This window comes from Podarcis vaucheri (assembly GCF_965113315.1).
Source record: "Podarcis vaucheri genome assembly, chromosome: 7".
Taxonomy (NCBI): Eukaryota; Metazoa; Chordata; class Lepidosauria; order Squamata; family Lacertidae; genus Podarcis; species Podarcis vaucheri.
In genome coordinates this window covers 12,808,618-12,827,146 of record NC_138765.1, presented here as the reverse complement: position 1 = coordinate 12,827,146, position 18,529 = coordinate 12,808,618, and the positions used below count along the sequence as shown (strand labels likewise).

The 18,529-nt window shown below is 50.2% G+C and overlaps 1 protein-coding gene across 1 annotated transcript in view; it reads left to right on the top strand.

Annotated features, from left to right (window-relative positions):
- GRIK5 (glutamate ionotropic receptor kainate type subunit 5) overlaps positions 1-17,073 on the top strand; it is a 95,422-nt gene extending 78,349 nt beyond the window's left edge. The window contains exons 17-20 of the mRNA XM_082232642.1: positions 2,194-2,419; positions 4,584-4,712; positions 6,535-6,656; positions 16,507-17,073. Of these exons, the coding sequence (XP_082088768.1) occupies positions 2,194-2,419; positions 4,584-4,712; positions 6,535-6,656; positions 16,507-16,863 (834 nt within the window). The 3' untranslated portion in view covers positions 16,864-17,073. The remainder of the gene's footprint in view (positions 1-2,193; positions 2,420-4,583; positions 4,713-6,534; positions 6,657-16,506) is intronic.
- The last annotated feature ends 1,456 nt before the right edge of the window (positions 17,074-18,529 follow it).

The window sequence follows — 18,529 nt, the reverse complement described above, 5'->3', positions numbered from 1 at the left end:
TTTTTTTTTTTTTGTCTACTAGTGCAGCTTCCCCTTGCCACACAACACAAGCTGTTCCCTTTCAAAATACCCCTTTCTGAACCAATATAGGGCCCTGTTCTCTCTCGCATCTGAAAAACATTATGTGAAGAGTGGCCTTCATTTCTTTTCATTCTCCCGACTTCCTGAGTACCTTTTAAAATACCTTCTTGAAATTCTCCCGAGTGGTGGGGAGGAAAAGATCTCCACAAAACCACTTTAATTACTGGGTGGATAGCTGAGACGACCTTCAGCGGTCTCTTTTAACTATCCCAAATGTTCTCATACATATAAACGCCCCACATCAAGCCCAGGCTTCTGTCTCTTGGGACTTGGGCAGTGTCCCAGCCCTGGCTAGCTTTTTCTCTGATATTGCGCTGGGCTGAAGAACTGTTCCCTCTGAAAATATATTTAAAGCTGATGTCCCTCAGGGCCAGCGGGGGCACAGGATCTGACATATCAGTCCATGTGCCCCCCTCACTACTAATCATAGTATTGGGGTATTGGAAGGGGGAGAGAGAGAAGGTCAAGGCTGGAGGTTCCCATGGCAACAGTAGCCAAGGCGGCAGTGACCAGTCTATTGTCATTTTTTTTGGGGGGGGGGTCTAATTCTATCCTTCTCTTGGTTGCTCTGGCAACCTGTCTCCACAGTAACAGCAGTCTCTGCTCCGGGAGACATTAATGAAGGGAAATCAATCAACAAACAAGGTGGCAGGCCGGATGGCGGAAAGGAAAACCTACAGTTTTGCCTTTCAGCCAGGGCCCTGCAAATTCCTTTCCTTCCTGAGTCCCAAAGCTGTCTCCTCCTTATGTGTTGCCCTTGTCAGGTCTGAGGGCCAGCTCACTGCATCCTGCCACTTCACAATCGCGCGGCAAAATAGTTTTTAGTGTGGAGTCCAGCTCCGCCTTCATCTGTTTCTAAGACCTCGGGTTTTTCTTATAGTTGAAGTTGATTCGTTAATCGCCTTCTAAAAACACCGTCTCTCGTGGCGATTTGTACTGGCGATAGTTGGCGACAAAGAATAACGCGTTTAAAGCAAGGCTAAAACCCTAACAAGTGCACACTCGTGGCAAAGGCCCATTGATTCATCTAAGAAAGCCTGTTAGAACAAAAATGTCTTCGACTCTTTCCGGAAAGTGCAGATAAGTGACCGCCTATCATCTTGGCAGGAACGCTGTTCCGCAGAACAGGGACAGCTCTTCTCTAAGTTACTGCAGAAGAGGCTTCTGAGATCTTTGCAACTTTCACGAGAAACCTGACCACAATAATCTACTAAGTGTGCAAGGGCTGTATCATTAATAACAATAATAATAACAACAACAACTCCCCCCCCCGACAGAAAACACAAAAATGACAGGTTACCCTGATAATTCCCTCTCTAGTGCTAAACTTGGGCAGCCCACTGTGTTATCAGCTTGGAAGCAAAGCATCCAATAATTCAACATAAAATTGTGAGTTGCTCAAGTGCATTGCCTGGGCAGTTTCTGGTTTTGTTTTTTTATGTGCGCTGCCCTCTCTCGCCACACCGCATGCTTCTGTCTGCTTGTCACCTGAGAACAACCTAGTCTTTTTATTTCCACCAGCCACAGGGAGAGGATGGGGCAAGCCCAGTTCCACTACTTGTTGCTGAAAGCAGTAATTTGCTTACACACACACACACACACACACACACACACACACACACACACTTTAAGCTGGGCTGGGCCCCCACCAGGGACTGGCTGCTTTTTTGTTTGAGTTTATGATTTCATTCTAGCAAGACTTCCACCCTGGGCATCAGACAAGCTCTGCAGCATGTCAATGAACTGTGTGGCTGGAATATTGAACTTAATACAAGTGAGGCCTAAACTTAAAATTCCCACTCAGCCACAAAGCTTTCTGAGTGACCTTGGGTCAATCACTATCTTTCAGCCTACCCTACCCAACAGGGCTGTTGGGAAGATAAAATGGGGAGGGTGAGAGAAACTTGCAGGCTGCCCTCATATCTTTTGGATAAAAATGTAATAAACCAACATACAGGTCCTTCCTTCGCATTATGACGACGCTTATCACGATAAAATTTCATTTGTGGAAGAAACGAACCTCTCAGAGCAAGCCACGAGTATAGGATCGCCTTGCAAAGTCTCAGCACCCTCTCCCTCATTCATTCTCTCCCTATCTTTTTCTCCAACCAGAATTCTCGGTACCAGACGTACCAGCGGATGTGGAACTACATGCATTCAAAGCAACCTAGTGTCTTTGTCAAGAGCACAGAGGAGGGGATCGCCCGGGTGCTGAATTCGAAGTATGCCTTCTTGCTCGAGAGCACGATGAACGAGTATCACCGGAGGCTCAACTGCAACCTCACGCAAATTGGGGGGCTGTTGGATACCAAGGGCTATGGCATCGGAATGCCACTGGGTGAGTGGCAGTAGCTGGAGCCAATCATCAGCTGGCATTGGTGCCAAGAGCAGAACAGTGGAAAATGTCAAAGGCACAGGGACACAGAAGCGTGGGCCTCATAATAATTACAATGCTGATAATAATAGATGCTATTTATATATACCTGAGTCACTTCTACTTATTGTGGAGGTTGCTGTATGACTCCTACCTTGATTTTTCTGTACTGCACCTGGCACTAGGAATTCCTGGTGCTAGATGTTGCACAAAAACAAAGAAGAAGAAGTTATGAATCGTGTCTATATTATGCTAACATGAAAGATCAACAGCACAAACATTTTACAAGCACATAAAAAAATCCCAAATAACAATGAATGCTATGAATCACCAACTCTTTACTAGCAATCCATAGTTGGTAGTTCATAGTCTTCACTGTTTAATTAATAATAATAATAATTTTTTATTTAGATGCTTCCAGCAAAATAGAAAAAAATTATAAAACATCAAACGTTAAAAATTCACCTATACAGGGCTGCCCTCAGGATTCTGTATATGTTTGTGTGACATCTGTATTGTTGATCTTCTATATTGGTATGAAATAGATACTGTTTATACATACGTGAGCCTCTTTATTGTCCGAAAATATCAAGACAAGGCCCTATTTTGTAGATTTATAATCTCAAAGTAGTCAGCATGGGGGTGCAATGGGGGTTCTTGGAGAAGTCCCATCACAGAAAACCTTTGTGAGGTTGAGCCAGGCACCCTGTTAATTGGCTCAGCCTGGGGTTGGAATGGGTATTGGAAACAGATAAATGCAAATAACTGGGGGTTCCGCCAGGTGGCAGGTTGTCAAATGCATTTGGAGTTCAGGACACTCTGAACTAATCAGAAGGAATTCTTTTCGAAGGCCAAAATTGACCGTTTATTTTTTTTTTCTACCAGAAAGGTAGAAGGTGTGCTTTGTGGAGAGGGCGTAATTTGAGATATTGCAAATGGGTTGTTGACAGTTTTTTATTTTTTATTTTACAAAAAATATCCCTTGGAAAGGGTAAATCCAGAATAAACTTGGGGGGGGGGTATACAGGTTAGTGTTCTGCTGGCAATGACATTTTGTGAACGCCAGTGCTTTTGTTTCTGGGGGGACGCAGGGGTACGCATACCCCTAAACATTTTGTGAATCTTTGTACTTTTGTCCATTTACTGTATTTATTCCCTCTGATTTGAACTATAAAATGGTGATTTTATGGAGTCAAAGTGAGAGTACCCCTAAGCATCTTTTTAAAGAAAAAAAGCACTGGTGAACGCTACAACAACAACAAAACACCTTGCACGAACCTTTCAAAAAAAACATTGATTTCTCATGCAGACGTGCTTGCTTATACAGTGGTGCCCCGCAAGACGAATGCCTCGCAAGACGAAAAACCCGCTAGACGAAAGGGTTTTCCGTTTTTCGATGCGCTTCGCAAGACGAATTTCCCTATGGGCTTGCTTTGCAAGACGAAAACGTCTTGCGAGTCTTGCGATTTTTTTCGCTCCCCCCCTTTTTCTAAGCCGCTAAGCCGCTAATAGCCGCTAAACCGCTAATAGCGCTAATCCGCTAATAGGGTTGCTTCGCAAGACGAAAAAACCGCTAGACGAAGAGACTCGTGGAACGGATTATTTTCGTCTTGCAAGGCACTACTGTACCAGCTCCTTCTCTTTTTCCTTCTCTTTTTCACGCGCATGTGCCCCCCCCACACTCCCCTACATAGGCAGTTATAGCCTGTCATTTGGGGATGTTCGAAACAGTGGTGTCATCAACATGGATCTTTTAGATTCCCCTTTCACTTTAGATGAACTTCAGCAGTAAGGTCAGCCAATCACCCAGAGATCAATACTGAGGGAGATTTTCAAAAAAGTGATATAGGCTTGCTCTTGCAAGGAGCTGCAGCTGATTGCGGCAGCTGGGGTCCCGCTCGCCTTTCCCCCCGCTTACCTTAAACGCTGACAAGCCTTGTGTGACCAATAAGCCAACTGGTAAATAAGATTCAAAGTCAGCAGGGAGCTATATTAGACGACTTTCATAATGCTGGAGCCGACATGCCGGTCCCTGCTCTGAAGCTCGACTGAGTGATGGCCTGAGAAGGGGTGGATTAATCATCATTGACAGCCCTGTGTCATATCTGCCTCCTTGACAATCCCGCAGGCTCCCCGTTCCGGGATGAGATCACCCTCGCCATCTTGCAGCTTCAGGAGAACAACCGCCTGGAGATCTTGAAACGGAAGTGGTGGGAGGGAAGCAAGTGTCCCAAAGAAGAGGACCACCGGGCCAAAGGTGAGGTTCTGAGGGTCAGAGGGGTGCGTATGATGGGCGCCGCCAACCTGAGGTTGCCAATGGACGCCATGGTTGGGTAAACACTGAGTAGAACCCAACTGGAATTTCAGCCCAAGGTTTTTGATAAATATGGGTTAAACCTACACCAGGCACTTCAAGTACAGTGTTACCTCGGGTTATATACGCTTCAGGTTACATACGCTTCAGGTTACAGACTCTACTAACCCAGAAATAGTGCTTCAGGTTAAGAATTTTTCTTCAGAATGAGAACAGAAATTGTGCTCTGGCGGCGCAGCGGCAGCAGGAGGCCCCCATTAGCAAAAGTGGTGCTTCAGGTTAAGAACGGACCTCCGGAACGAATTAAGTACGTAACCAGAGGTACCACTGTACATAACTTCTTCCCCCAAAGGATTCTGGGAACTGCCATTTACCCTTCACAGATTCCCAGTTCCCAACAAACTGCAGTTCTCAGGATTAATTGGGGACGGAGGCATGTGATCTAAATAGTAATAATAATAGTAAATTTTATTTATAACCGGCCCTCCCCAGCCAAGACCGGGCTCAGGGCGGCTAACACCTGGTATAAAAACAATGGATTAAAATACAACTTAAAAACAAGATTAAAATACAGACTCATTTCAGTAGAAACGCAAATCAAAAAGTTTTGGGGGATGAAAACATCAAATCTTCACCAAGGCCAACTATCCAGACTGGTCCTATGTGGGCCAGAAAAAGTCAGGGAAGTGCCCAAATAGGGGTTCCATCACAGAAGGAGAAAGGAAAAAGGAAAGAGGGGAAGGGGATCAAGTTGATTCCAAGCCAAAGGCCAAGCGGAACAACTCTGTCTTATAGACCCCGTGGAAAGAAATGTGCTTTGAACGTATGGCACAATGTTCCTCAGACCTCTCTTCCATACAAACAATTAAATATGGCAAGCTGGGGGGGGGGGGATAAAACCTGGAGGAAGAAGCCAGCAGGTGAAACCTTGGCATTGAGCATGGTTCTCTGCCTAAATGAAGGCCCACAGTATATGGTTGTGAGGCCCTGTCTTTGGGGCTGTTTTGACGTCAGTTTTTGTAACTTAGATTTCATGTGTGGCTCACAGGCCATGCCCACCTGCTGAAATCAGATGTAAGTTTTGTGGAGATTGCTAATAGGCTGTGTAGAGCAACCTCTGGTGGCAAGAGAGAAGACTGCCGGTCGAAAAAGATGGGTTGGTGGAGGAAAATCCAATGAGCTGCAGCTGTAGACGCAGGAATACATGCATCACCATAGCAGAAACAGATACAATATTGTGTCCGACTAACGGTTGAGCAAGTCAGTAGCTTCTGTTGGTTTGGACGCAAAGGGTTCATTTTCAGCCTGTGTCCTATTGATTTTTAAAGATCCCACTTATCGAAAAATCAGCGAAATGTGTCAGCCCATTTACTAAGGGATTCCGGATTGGCTGGATTCTGGGGAAGGAAAAGCTGGAAAATAGTAGCGAGGGAACAGCAGGGAAAGGGAAACATGGTGTCTGCAAACATCCTAACTTTCAAAAGCATACATTTAAGTTTTTCTTGGGTGGGATTTGGGGATCTTCCAAAGCGCTGAAAATTGCACTGAAAATATTTGGAAGCGAACATTCAGAGCTGCTCTAGGCACATTGGGCAAGGAGACAACATTATAGGTGTGTGTGTGAGAGATGTGAAATCCAAGGTGTTAGGAATGCTCTCTGACTTCCTGAAAGTGGCCAGGGTGAGGCAGCTTAGAGCTGTGTCCATCCTGTCCTTGCTGGCTCCCATTATTATTTTTTCTTCCTCTCTCTCTCCCCCCCCCCCAGGGCTGGGCATGGAGAACATTGGAGGCATCTTTGTGGTGCTCATCTGCGGGCTCATCATTGCAGTCTTCGTCGCTGTCATGGAATTTGTATGGGCCACGCGTCGCTCGGCTGAACATGAAGAGGTGAGGTGGGGAGTGGCTGGTTCTCTGGTTGCATGGAGGGAGGAAGGACAGTGGCTGGGTCTAAAGGGAAGACTGTTGCCACCAGCCCCTCAGGAAGAAGGAGTGGGTGGTTTTAAGAAGGGCGTTAAACTGGTCAAGGAGCCACAAGAAGACTGAGGAGTGAATCAGAGGGTGCAGACTGGAGGCAGAATTGCAGGTGTGTTTGTGTTTGTGAGAGAGACAGACAGACAGTGCAGACCCTCCAACATTTCTCCAATAAAGACAGGATTGTCCTATTCTGTTGTTGTTGTTGTTCTTCTTCTTATTATTTTATTATACCCTGCCCATCAGATTTTATTAGTTATACCCCTCCCCAATTTTTTATGTATTGCCCCAGCCACTCTGGGCTGCTTACAACATATATTTTCCTAAGGAAAAGCGGGACATTCTGGGATCAAATTAGAAACCTAGAAATTAGTCCCAGTAAATCCGGGACTGTCCCTGGAAAATAGGGACACTGGGAGGGTCGAAGAGAGGAGAAGTTCACGTTTACACCATACATTTTAAAGTACCATGCCACTTTAGACAGTCCTGGCTTCCCCAAAGAATTCTGGGAACTATTGTCTGTTAAGAAGAAGAAGAGGAGTTTGGATTTGATATCCCGCTTTATCACTACCCAAAAGAGTCTCAAAGCAGCTAACAATCTCCTTTCCCTTCCTCCCCCACAACAAACACTCTGTGAGGTGAGTGGGGCTGAGAGACTTCAGAGAAGTGGGACTAGCCCAAGGTCACCCAGCAGCTGCATGTGGAGGAGCGGGGACGCGAACCCGGTTCCCCAGATTACGAGTCCACCGCTCTTAACCACTACACCACACTGGCTGTGTTCAGATGCCCCTATTTCCCTCCCAGGGATGCAATTCTCAGAGTGATTTAAGAACCAATCCCTCTTCACAGGGACCTCTGGGAATTGTAGCTACCGTATTTTTCGCCCTATAGGACGCACTTTTTCCCCTCCAAAAATGAAGGGGAAATGTGGGTGCGTCCTATGGGGCGAATGCAGGCTTTTGCTGAAGCCTGGAGAGCGAGAGCGGTAGGTGCGCACCGACCCCTCTCGCTCTCCAGGCTACGCGGACCTCTCGACAAGCAGCAGGAACGCTCCCGCTGCTTGGGGAGAGTTGCCAGCATCCTGAAGCCTGCGCGCGCTGATCTCAGCGCGTCCAGGCTTCGCGGACCTCTCCTCAAGCAGCGGGAACGCTCCCGCTGCTTGGGGAGAGTTGCCGGCATCCCGAAGCCTGCGCGCGCTGATCTCAGCGCGTCCAGGCTTCGCGGACCTCTCCTCAAGCAGCGGGAATGTTCCCGCTGCTTGGGGAGAGTTGCCGGCATCCCGAAGCCTGCGCGCGCTGATCTCAGCGCGTCCAGGCTTCGCGGACCTCTCCTCAAGCAGCGGGAATGTTCCCGCTGCTTGGGGAGAGTTGCCGGCATCCCGAAGCCTGCGCGCGCTGATCTCAGCGCGTCCAGGCTTCGCGGACCTCTCCTCAAGCATCGGGAGCCACCGCTGGGCTCCCACGGCTTGCAGAGAGCTGCCTGTTTGGGGGCTGGGGTCGGGGGAACCTCGGGCTGCCCCAGCCCCGCACCTGGGGGGAAAATAATTTTTTCCCCTTTATTTCCCCCCCCCAAAAAAAACTAGGTGCGTCTTATGGGACGGTGCGTCCTATAGGGCGAAAAATACGGTATGTGAGGGGTCTCCTGACAACTCTCAGCATCCGTATCGAACTACAGCTTCCATAATTCTTTGGGTGAAACAACGACTATTCAAAGTGGTGTGACACTGCTTTACAAGTACGGTGTGCGTGTGTGCAGAGAGCGGGCAGAAATCTGCTGCTGTTTTCAGAGCAGGAGCGATGATATTGTCCTGCTTGTTTGTGGGTGGTGGCTGGGCCTTACCTGCTCCTTCTTCAGTATTAATGATGCCCAGTTCTCCTGGATTTCAGGAAGGTGGGTGTCTCTCTTTACCTGAGGACGCCGGGCATTGAACCAGGGACCTTCTGCGTGCAAAGCAGGCGTTTTACCGCTGAGCTACATCCTCTTCTGGGGGCTTGCTGTTTGAGGTTGCCCTGTAACAGAAAAGCATAATTTCCCTATTGTTCATGAGCTGACATTGGCTTCATTTTGCGGTAATTTATCGGTTGCGAGCACATATTATTTATTTGCTTGTTTGTTTGTTTTGACTTGTTTGTTGCCTGCTACCCAAAGGTCTCCAAGCAACTTGCAACATATTTAGAACACAAATTTAAATATATTCTGCCGTAAAACAGAACAAAACAACCGCCCTAACAGCCGCAGGAAGCTTTGTAGTCACATAAACAATGAAGATCACAGAGGATGCTGCCCTGCTGTTCAAAATGAATTGTTTTATTATTTTGTTCATCAGCTGTTGGAAGTTTTTTTTTCCATACATGGGGGGGGGGAACCCTCTTGTTTCTAACAAGAGCTGAAGGGTTATTCTCACCTTACATGTCCTTGATTCTTGTTTCCCCATACTAATACTTCTTAATTACAGATAGGTAGCCGTGTTGGTCTGCCATAGCCAAAATAAAAAATTCCTTCCAGTAGCACCTTAAAGACCAACTAAGTTAGTTCTTGGTATGAGCTTTCGTGTGCATGCACACTTCTTCAGATACGAAAGCTCATACCAAGAACTAACTTAGTTGGTCTTTAAGGTGCTACTGGAAGGAATTTTTTATTTTAATACTTCTTAAATTAGGGAGGGGAACCTGTGGTCCTCTTGATTATTGTCAGTGCTCAGTTCCCTTCAGCTCCAGCCAACATGACCTGGAATGATGGGAGCTTCAGCCCAGGACCTTCTGGAAGGTCACAAATCCACTCTGCTTTAAATACACCAATAATCATTCAGTTATCATTATCAATTCTATTAATTGCTGTTTATATCTCATCTTCTAAGACATTCAGGGCAGTGGGGTTGTTTTGGCCCAGAGAGTGTGTGTGACTGACTGGAACAAGGCCCTCTAGTGTCCTTGACTCCTAGAATTGTAGAGTCGGAAGGGACCCCCAGGGTCATCTAGTCCAATCCCCTGCAATGCAGGAATCTGAGCTAAAGCAGCCATGGCAGATGGCCACCCAACCTCTACCTAAAAACTCCCCATGAAGGAGAGAGTCTGCCAACTTCTGGGAGCGTCTCTTCCGCTATCAAACAGCTCTTACTGTCAGAAAGTTCTTCCTGATGTTTAGTCAGAATCTCCTGTCTTGAAATTTGAAGCCATTGGTTCAATTCCTACCCTCCGGAGCAGGAGAAAACAAGCTTGCTATTAAGTTGTGGTTGACATAGCAGCCGGCACAGCAATTCCTTCAAGTAGCTCTTTATTAAGGTAAGCTGGAACAGAACTGACTGCGAACAGCTCAGCCGGCCTGTATTTATAGGCAGCCGGCTGTCAACATTGTAACCACAACAGCCCAGAGTTCCCGCCTAAAATAACTGCCGCGGACCTGAGTGAAAACTATCTACAGACCTGAGTGAAAACTATATACAATATCCCCCTGTTGGCCCAGGGTGAAACTACACTACATAACACCCCTCCCCACCGAGATAAGGCGTTAGTTACAATCGTAATGGTTTCCTTATATACAGCACTACGCGTAATGGTTCAATTAGGCACAAAAGCATATCGGTTACATTTCCCATACTTAGACCAACAGTGATACCTGTCCAACAACATAGTCCTTTAAATAAGTTGGGCGCTTGGAAACTCTGCCAGACCGCCGGGGACTGGTAGCCAAGTCCGGAGGGCCACACAGTTCTCGCTGAGGCTGAGGTGCGACCCTAGGTGGCGTTGGAACCAACTCCCCTGGATCCGCTGCTGTGGGTGGAGCCTCCGCAAGTGGAGTGGTCTGAGTCTGTTCTGAAACGGCTTGGTTCGGCTCCACGCTGGCAGTTTGCGAGGGAGGTGTAGGTGGGGCCTCACCATCTGTACGTGTCTCTTCTGGAGCCGCAAGCGCAGTTGGGGGCACCTCGGTAGTGTCCAAGTCGCCAACCCTGCGCCTAAGCTGGTCTATGTGCCGTCGCCACAAACGTCCGTCTTCGAGTGCCACCTGGTACGAGCGAGGTCCAGTGACTCCCACTACTGTGGCTGGCACCCAAGGGATGTCCCCCACATAGTTCCGGGCAAAGACCTGGTTTCCTGGGACAAATGACCGTGGTGCGTTGGCACAGCCTGGGGGTTCAGCCACGGCAAAGTCTGGGTGTAGCCGGTCGAGCGGTGACCTGAGGCGGCGGCCCATAAGCAGTTCAGCAGCACTCCTCCCTGTGGCCGCATGAGGGGTGATGTGTTGCACGAACAAGTATTCGGCGACCCGCTCATGCCAGTCTCCCCGGTCCAGGCGCGCCAGTGCCTCTTTTGTCGAGCGCACCATTCTTTCCGCTTGCCCGTTGCTGGATGGATGAAAAGGTGCTGTTAGGGCATGGCGGATGCCCAGTCCCAAAAGATACCGCTCAAACGTGCCTGACGTGAACTGCGGTCCGTTGTCAGAGACAAGGACATCAGGACACCCATGCGTTGCAAACAGGCCTCGCAGCACCCGGATGACAGCTTCGGTAGTGGTGGAGGGCATCAGGGCAACCTCCAGCCATTTGGAATAGGCGTCCACCACTACCATAAAGGTCCGGCCGTGAAAGGGGCCAGCCAGATCGATGTGCACCCTCGACCAGGGTGTCTTTGGCGTCTCCCAGGTGTGTCCCTTAGCTGCCGGTGGTGCAGGCCTCGACTCTTGGCACGCTTGACAGGCGGACACCCAGGCAGTGATGGCATCGTCCATATTAGGCCACCAGATGTAACACCGAGCCAACGCCTTCATTTTGACAATTCCCGGGTGGCCAACGTGCAGAGCCTCCAGGACGCGCTGACGGAGTCCCTGGGGAATCACGATGCGGTCTCCCCACAGCAGACAGCCGCGATGAGCTGAGAGTTCATGTTGTCTGGTTGCGAAGGGCTGGAACTCCGATGCAAAAGGCCCTTGTGGCCACCCCCTCCACACCCAGTTGAGCACCCGGCTGATGGTGCGATCCTGGGCAGACGCGGAGGCCACAGTGGCAGCCGATACAGGCGCTGCCGGAAGATCCTCAATCAGAAGGAGCGATGAAGCTGGAGCCGGGTCTTCCACAAATGCTGGAAGAGGGCAACGGCTGAGGGCGTCGGCATGGCCCATCGATTTCCCCGGGCGATGGATGAGCCGGTAGTGGTAGGCAGCCAGGAAAACAGTCCATCGCAGCATACGTGGTGAGAGGACCGGTGGAGTTGGACGATCACCGGCGAGGAGGCCCAGGAGTGGCTTGTGGTCAGTGATGAGGTCAAAGGTCCTGCCATAGAGGTATTCATGGAACCTCTTCACTCCAGCCACAAGTGCCAATGCCTCCTTGTCGAGCTGGCTGTAATTCCGTTCCGTCGGAGATAGTGTCCTGGAAAAGTAGGCGAGCGGTGCTTCTCTTCCATCTGGAAAACGGTGACTAAGGACAGCACCGATGCCAAAAGGTGAGGCGTCGCAGGCAAGGACCAGCGGCCTGGATTCACTGTACTGTACCAGCACACTGTCTGAAGAAAGGAGGGCCTTGACCGCGTTGAAGGCCGCCGTCTCTCGATGACCCCAGGCCCAAGGTGTCTTAGTGCTAAGGAGTCGGTGAAGAGGCTCAGCCACTGTGGCTTTGTGGGGCAGGAACATGTTATAAAAGTTCAGCAGCCCCAGGAATGCCTGCAACTCCGTTTTGTTCTTTGGGGTGGGGGCCTGCTGGATAGCGCGGATCTTGGATGTGGTTGGATGAAGGCCGGAGGCATCGATAAGATAGCCCAGGAACTCTACCTGTGGAACGGCAATCTGGCACTTCTCCCTCTTTACCTTGAGCCTCCTGGAACCTGGTCAGCACGGCACGGAGGCGCTCGAACAGCTGCTGGTGTGAGTCTGCAGACACCAAGACGTCATCAAAATATGGTACCACGCCAGGAAGCCCTTGCAGGAGACGCTCCATAAGGCTTTGGAAGATGCCAGGAGCCACACTCACCCCGAACTGCAACCGGCGGCAACGGAATGCCCCCCGGTGGGTGACGATCGTCTGGGCTTCAGCAGTGGCATCATCGACTGGCAGTTGTTGATAGGCTTGGGCAAGGTCCAGCTTAGCGAAGACCTTACCCTCACCCAGGGAATGCAGCAGGTGTTGGACAACAGGAACCGGATAAGCGTGCTGCGGAAGTGCCTTGTTGATCGTGCACTTGTAGTCAGCGCAGATTCTCACCGACCCATCTGGCTTGACAGGCGTGACGATGGGGGTTTCCCACTTTGCGTGGTCAACCGGCTCCAAAACTCCTTGGGCGATCAGTTTGTCCAGTTGTTCGTCCACCTTAGCCTTGAGCGCAAAGGGAACCCGGCGTGGCTTTAGCTTGATGGGGGCGACTTGTGGATCAAGGCTAAAGGAGATGGGCGTACCTGTATATTGTCCCAAGGTGCCGTCAAAAACCTCGGCAAAGTCTTTGACCAGACCCTCAGTCTCTGCGTTAGAGATGCAGTTGATGCCGGTGACTTCCAGGCCGAGGGCATCAAACCAGTCTAGCCCTAGGAGGCTTGGCCGCTGACCTTCGACCACCACCAACCGGAGCAGGCCCGAAAAATCCTTGAAGGCGATCCGGAACCGGCCAACGCCTACCACGGAAACGTTGTTTCCCTGGTAGTCTCTCAGGTGTACGCGGTGAGAGTCGAGTTGCCTTTTGGACACTCTGGGTACCAGTCTTTTGATGGTGCTCCATGACACGATGGACAGGGCAGACCCGGTGTCGATCTCCATGTCACATGGAGCTCCTTCAATGAGCACCGTGACATTCAGCTTGCGTCGCGTAGGCGAGTTGGTTTGGCCAATCGTGGTTCCAGACGGGCAGCGGCATCTCCTGGGTGGAGCGTTCAGCAGCTTCTGAGGCCACAGCCTCCTCAATGGCTTTCTGTAGCGTGAGGTCTGGCTTGGCTAGGAGACGCCGTTGCAGATGGATGTCCCGGACCCCGCAGACGATTCGATCCATCAGGGCATCGTCTAAGTCTCGGAACTCACAGTGCATTGCAGCCTGTCGCAGGGCGGTGGTGTAGTTGTTGATTGACTCCCCCTCTGCCTGGTTCCGGTGGTAGAACGCATGGCGGGCAGCAATCTTGGACGGCTTCGGTGCATAGTGGTTGCGGAGCTTCTCTTGGATCGTGTCCCATGGTGTTGCCTGGACTGCTTCAGGCGCAACCAATGCTCGGGCCGTCTCAAACACCTCAGGCCCACAGAGGCTGAGGAATAGGCCCCACTTCCGATCCGTTGATACTGCTGTCAGCTCGTTGGCTTGGAGGTAGCAGTCGAACCGAGCGAGGTAGGAGTCCCATGATTCAGAGGTTGGCGCAAACGGCGGTAGAGGCACAAGTGAAGCCATGATTCCGATGCCGGCGTGAAGGGCGATGGATGGAACACAGTGCTCTAGCCAGAACAGTCAGCTCTGAAGTGGTTCTGCCCAGTGATTTCGCTCAGTGATTTCGCTCAGTGATTTCGCTCTGTGATTCAGCTCAGTTCAGAGGCTGGCCGCATCTGGCTGTGCTCTGATGTCCATCTATCCCATCCTCGTCGCCAGTATTAAGTTGTGGTTGACATAGCAGCCGGCACAGCAATTCCTTCAAGTAGCTCTTTATTAAGGTAAGCTGGAACAGAACTGACTGCGAACAGCTCAGCCGGCCTGTATTTATAGGCAGCCGGCTGTCAACATTGTAACCACAACAGCCCAGAGTTCCCGCCTAAAATAACTGCCGCGGACCTGAGTGAAAACTATCTACAGACCTGAGTGAAAACTATATACAATATCTCCCTGTTGGCCCAGGGTGAAACTACACTACATAACACTTGCTCCATCTTCCGTGTGACAGATACTTGAAGATGGCTAAGCAAACCCAACTCCCCCCAACCTCAGCTACCAAGGCCTTTTCTGTTTTGTTTTAAAGACTTATTTGTTGCTCCGCCTTTTGAGAATTTCCCCCACATTTTGCCCAAGTAAGGACCATCTCCAAAATGGCTGCCGTGTTGTAACATCACAAGATGGCTGCTATGTCTGGAATGGCACTAAGTGATTATGTTTCATTGAAACCAACTGGCAGTAGGCTCAGAAGAATTTATTCCATCAGGACAGGTTGGATTTATTCAAGCAGCAGTACTTAGGGAAAACACTACCCAATTTCTGAAGAAATTATATTTTCAAGTGATTAAACGAACCCAGACTAGGTCTATCAAATGTTATTAATAAGAAGGCATAATTTTCTGTACAGTGGTGCCTCGCAAGACGAAAATAATCCGTTCCGCGAGTCTCTTCGTCTAGCGGTTTTTTCGTCTTGCGAAGCAACCCTATTAGCGGATTAGCGCTATTAGCGGTTTAGCGGCTATTAAAGGCTTAGCGGCTTAGCAGCTAAAAGGCTATTAGCGGCTTAGCGGCTTAGAAAAAGGGGGGGAAAGCGAAAAAAATCGCAAGACTTGCAAGACGTTTTCATCTTGCGAAGCAAGCCCATAGGGAACTTCGTCTTGCGAAGCGCATCGAAAAACGGAAAACCCTTTCGTCTAGCGGGTTTTTCGTCTTGCGAGGCATTCGTCTTGCAGGGCACCACTGTATTGCCCTCTGTTCCTCGCATAAACACTGCTTCCATTCCGCTGCAGTTCACTTTGAAAACTATGTTATTTGTCTCTCTGTCTGCTGTGATGGAACTACATAACTTGGGTAATTAATTACGTAAATTATGTTGTCGCTTCATTTTTCCATCCCATTCATTTCACTGCAAAGGAAGTGGCGGTGGACAATGAATTAGGTATCATTTTCAGACTGAAAGCAGCAGCAGCAGCAACAAGTGAATACTGATCTATTTGATGGATTGAGTTTCGTTCTAAACACAAGACAAGTAAATGAACTGTGGCCATTTCTGTTCCCGCTGAAATTTCCCCACATTTCTATTCATCATAGTTCAAAGACAAACCCCCGTGTTCAGAGGCAGTCTATCTATGGTTACTAGATGCTGGGGAATCCCACAGGGGTCAGAGGTCAATACCATGCCCTGTAAGTTTCTCTGGGGCATTTTAAGTGCAAAGGTGGGTCTTGTTTCTCTCTTTGAGCATTGACTTTTTTAAATTAAAAAAACCTCTTGTGATTTTAAGGTAGTCTGTGCTCATATTCTTGTTTGTGTCGTGAGAATCCAAGAGGATTGTGCCTTAATGATTTGGAGGCTGGGTTTGACAGCAACACTTTCATTTCAAAAAATACTGTTTTTTCTGGGTAAGCGTAGCACGGTCAAGTCGCAGCGGAACCTGCAAGCATCTGAAAACTGAGGAATAGGGTTGAGGTAGAATCTCCTAGGGCAAAATACAAAGTTTATCAACTTTTTAGGCTCCGTTTACTGATGGGATGGATCAGTAAAATACTTGCTGCTTGGAAGCCCTGGTCAGGGTGCAAGTAGAGGGGCAGTGAAGCCATGAAATGAGACGCCAGAAGGGCCAAAGACGCATGCCTTCCTCCATTGGTGCCCCACAAGTGGGCAGGGGCTGGTCCTGAAATGCTGCCCGCTGTGTTAAATTACCCACAATGCCCCAAGCCGCCTAATGTAGCAACATTACACTGGGTGCTCTCTGTGGTATTGTGCAAAGTTTAACATGGCTTCTCAGTCTCGGCCACTGCCACCACATAAGTATATATAGCCGAGGAAACAAGGGCATGCAGAAAAATGGGAGGGGTCCTTATTTTCACCCGAGGAATGTTGGAAGGTATGCTTAGGGTGGCGCCCACCTCCTCACTGCTTGCTCCTTCCTTCGTGACAGATCTCGGTGTGCCAGGAGATGCTGCGAGAGCTGCGCCACGCCGTTTCTTGCCGCAAGCCGACCCGCTCCCGCCGGCGCCGGCGCCACTACACCACCCGAGGCGCCCTGTCGCTGCGCTCCGTCCGAGAGATGCGCCTCAGCAACGGCAAGCTCTACTCGGGGACTCTGGTGTCTGAGCCGGGGCCACAGCGCCTCCTGGAGGAGACCCCCCGGCCTTGCACCCACGTCCGCATCTGCCACGAGTGCCGGCGCATCCAGACTCTTCGGGGTGCTCCCCCGCCGCCTCGGGGGCCCCCGCCTTCTGAGGAGGGCACTCCGCGCCGGGGAGCCCCCCGCGAACTCAGCGGGCAGGAGTGACGCCCGCCCCACGTGCTTATTGGCCCCCTGCCCCACCTCGGCCCTGCCTTCGCTCTCGTGCGGAGGCGCCTGCTCTTAAGACATGTACGCTATGCGTATGCCCTGATTTGGGGGACCCAGGCCTGAGGGGAATTCCCCGCGCACACCCTGGCGCATAATCCCTTGCCCTAGGGGTAGTGTGTGGATATCTTTGCGGCCCTCCTGCCTCCCCGCCAAAAAAGAAGGCCACAGCTCTTCTCGAAATCCAAGGCGGAGAGAGAGAGTCCTTTTCTAATCCCCACTTCTCGTGGGAAAGAGACATACATGCCCCCCACCCAGCCCCAGTTGAACCTCGCCGTTGTGGTGATTAGATCTGTGGCAGCTTGTTTCTGACGCTGCAGAAAGACAGTTTCCTGAGCCTCTTACTATGAGGGAAAGGGATATGAAAACCAATATCCGCAGACACAGACCCCACCCCACCCCTGTCGGCCTTGCCCCCCTCCAGCTCCTCCTATCCCTTCCACAGTGCAGCTGCAACCACAGCCCCCCTTTTTGTGCTGTCCCCCCCATTCCTTCGCCCCGTGGAGGGAGTTTGCTTAAGCAGAGTTGCCAAAAGGATCCCACACTGCCCCCGCCACGTGCCTGCTGGGAAATGAATACCTCCAGCTATTTGCGGGGCAAAGGGACAGTTCGCCTTCTTTTTCCGGGGTGGGGGTGGGGGTGGGGGGAAGGCCGGGACCCCTGGCCGGAAGGTCCAGTTAGCGGCATAGAAACCTAAACCTGCCGCAAGGCGGGCAAGGAGGTGGGTTGCGTGCAAGCAAACTGTACACTGGCGATGGAGACTGAACTCAGGGTCAACTAAGCCGCCTTCTGAGGAGTTGTGGGGCCTGTAGGGTTCCACGCTTTTAACAAACCAACCTGAAGTAATACAGGACCAAGAACTAAAAAAAGGGGGCAAGTGGGAAGGTAACGGACCAACCCAGCTTTTGGGGTGGGGGTGGGGGGAAGTGAACCGCACAGGACCCTGGAAGCAGAAGAGAGTGGGGAGCGAGGATTTGGTCTGTGGGGGCCCCTCCCCATGACGTCTTGTCTGTCTTTTTTTAATTTTTGTTTCATTCTTTCAGAAAAGGTTTTTTCTTTTTCTTTTTGGAGAAATTTCTATAGAAGCCAAAAACTGGAGACTTTAGTGGCAACCCCAAAAGACAAATAAACGTGAAAATACTTGATTCTTTTATGTGAGTGATGGGAGAGAATTATTACTTCGTGCTAATGGTGGGGGCAGCTTGGTACACGTCCGTGGTGGGGTGGGGGAACCCCATGTGTGGACACCTGCAAACATCAGCACACATAATCCATCATATTTCCTTCCCTGCTTGGGACGCAGGTGGCGCTGTGGTGTAAACCACTGACTCTCTTGGGCTTGCCGATCAGAAGGTCGGCGGTTTGAATCCCCACGACGGAGTGAGCTCCAGTTGCTCGGTCCCTGCTCCTGCCAACCCAGCAGTTCAAAAGCACGCCAAAAAGTGCAAATAGATAAATAGGCGGGAAGGTAAACGGCGTTTCCGTGTGCTGCTCTGGTTTTGGTGTTCATTCCGCCAGAAGCAGCTTAGTCATGCTGGCCACATGACCCAGAAAAACTGTCTGCGGACAAACGCCGGCTCCCTCAACCTGTAAAGCGAGATGAGCG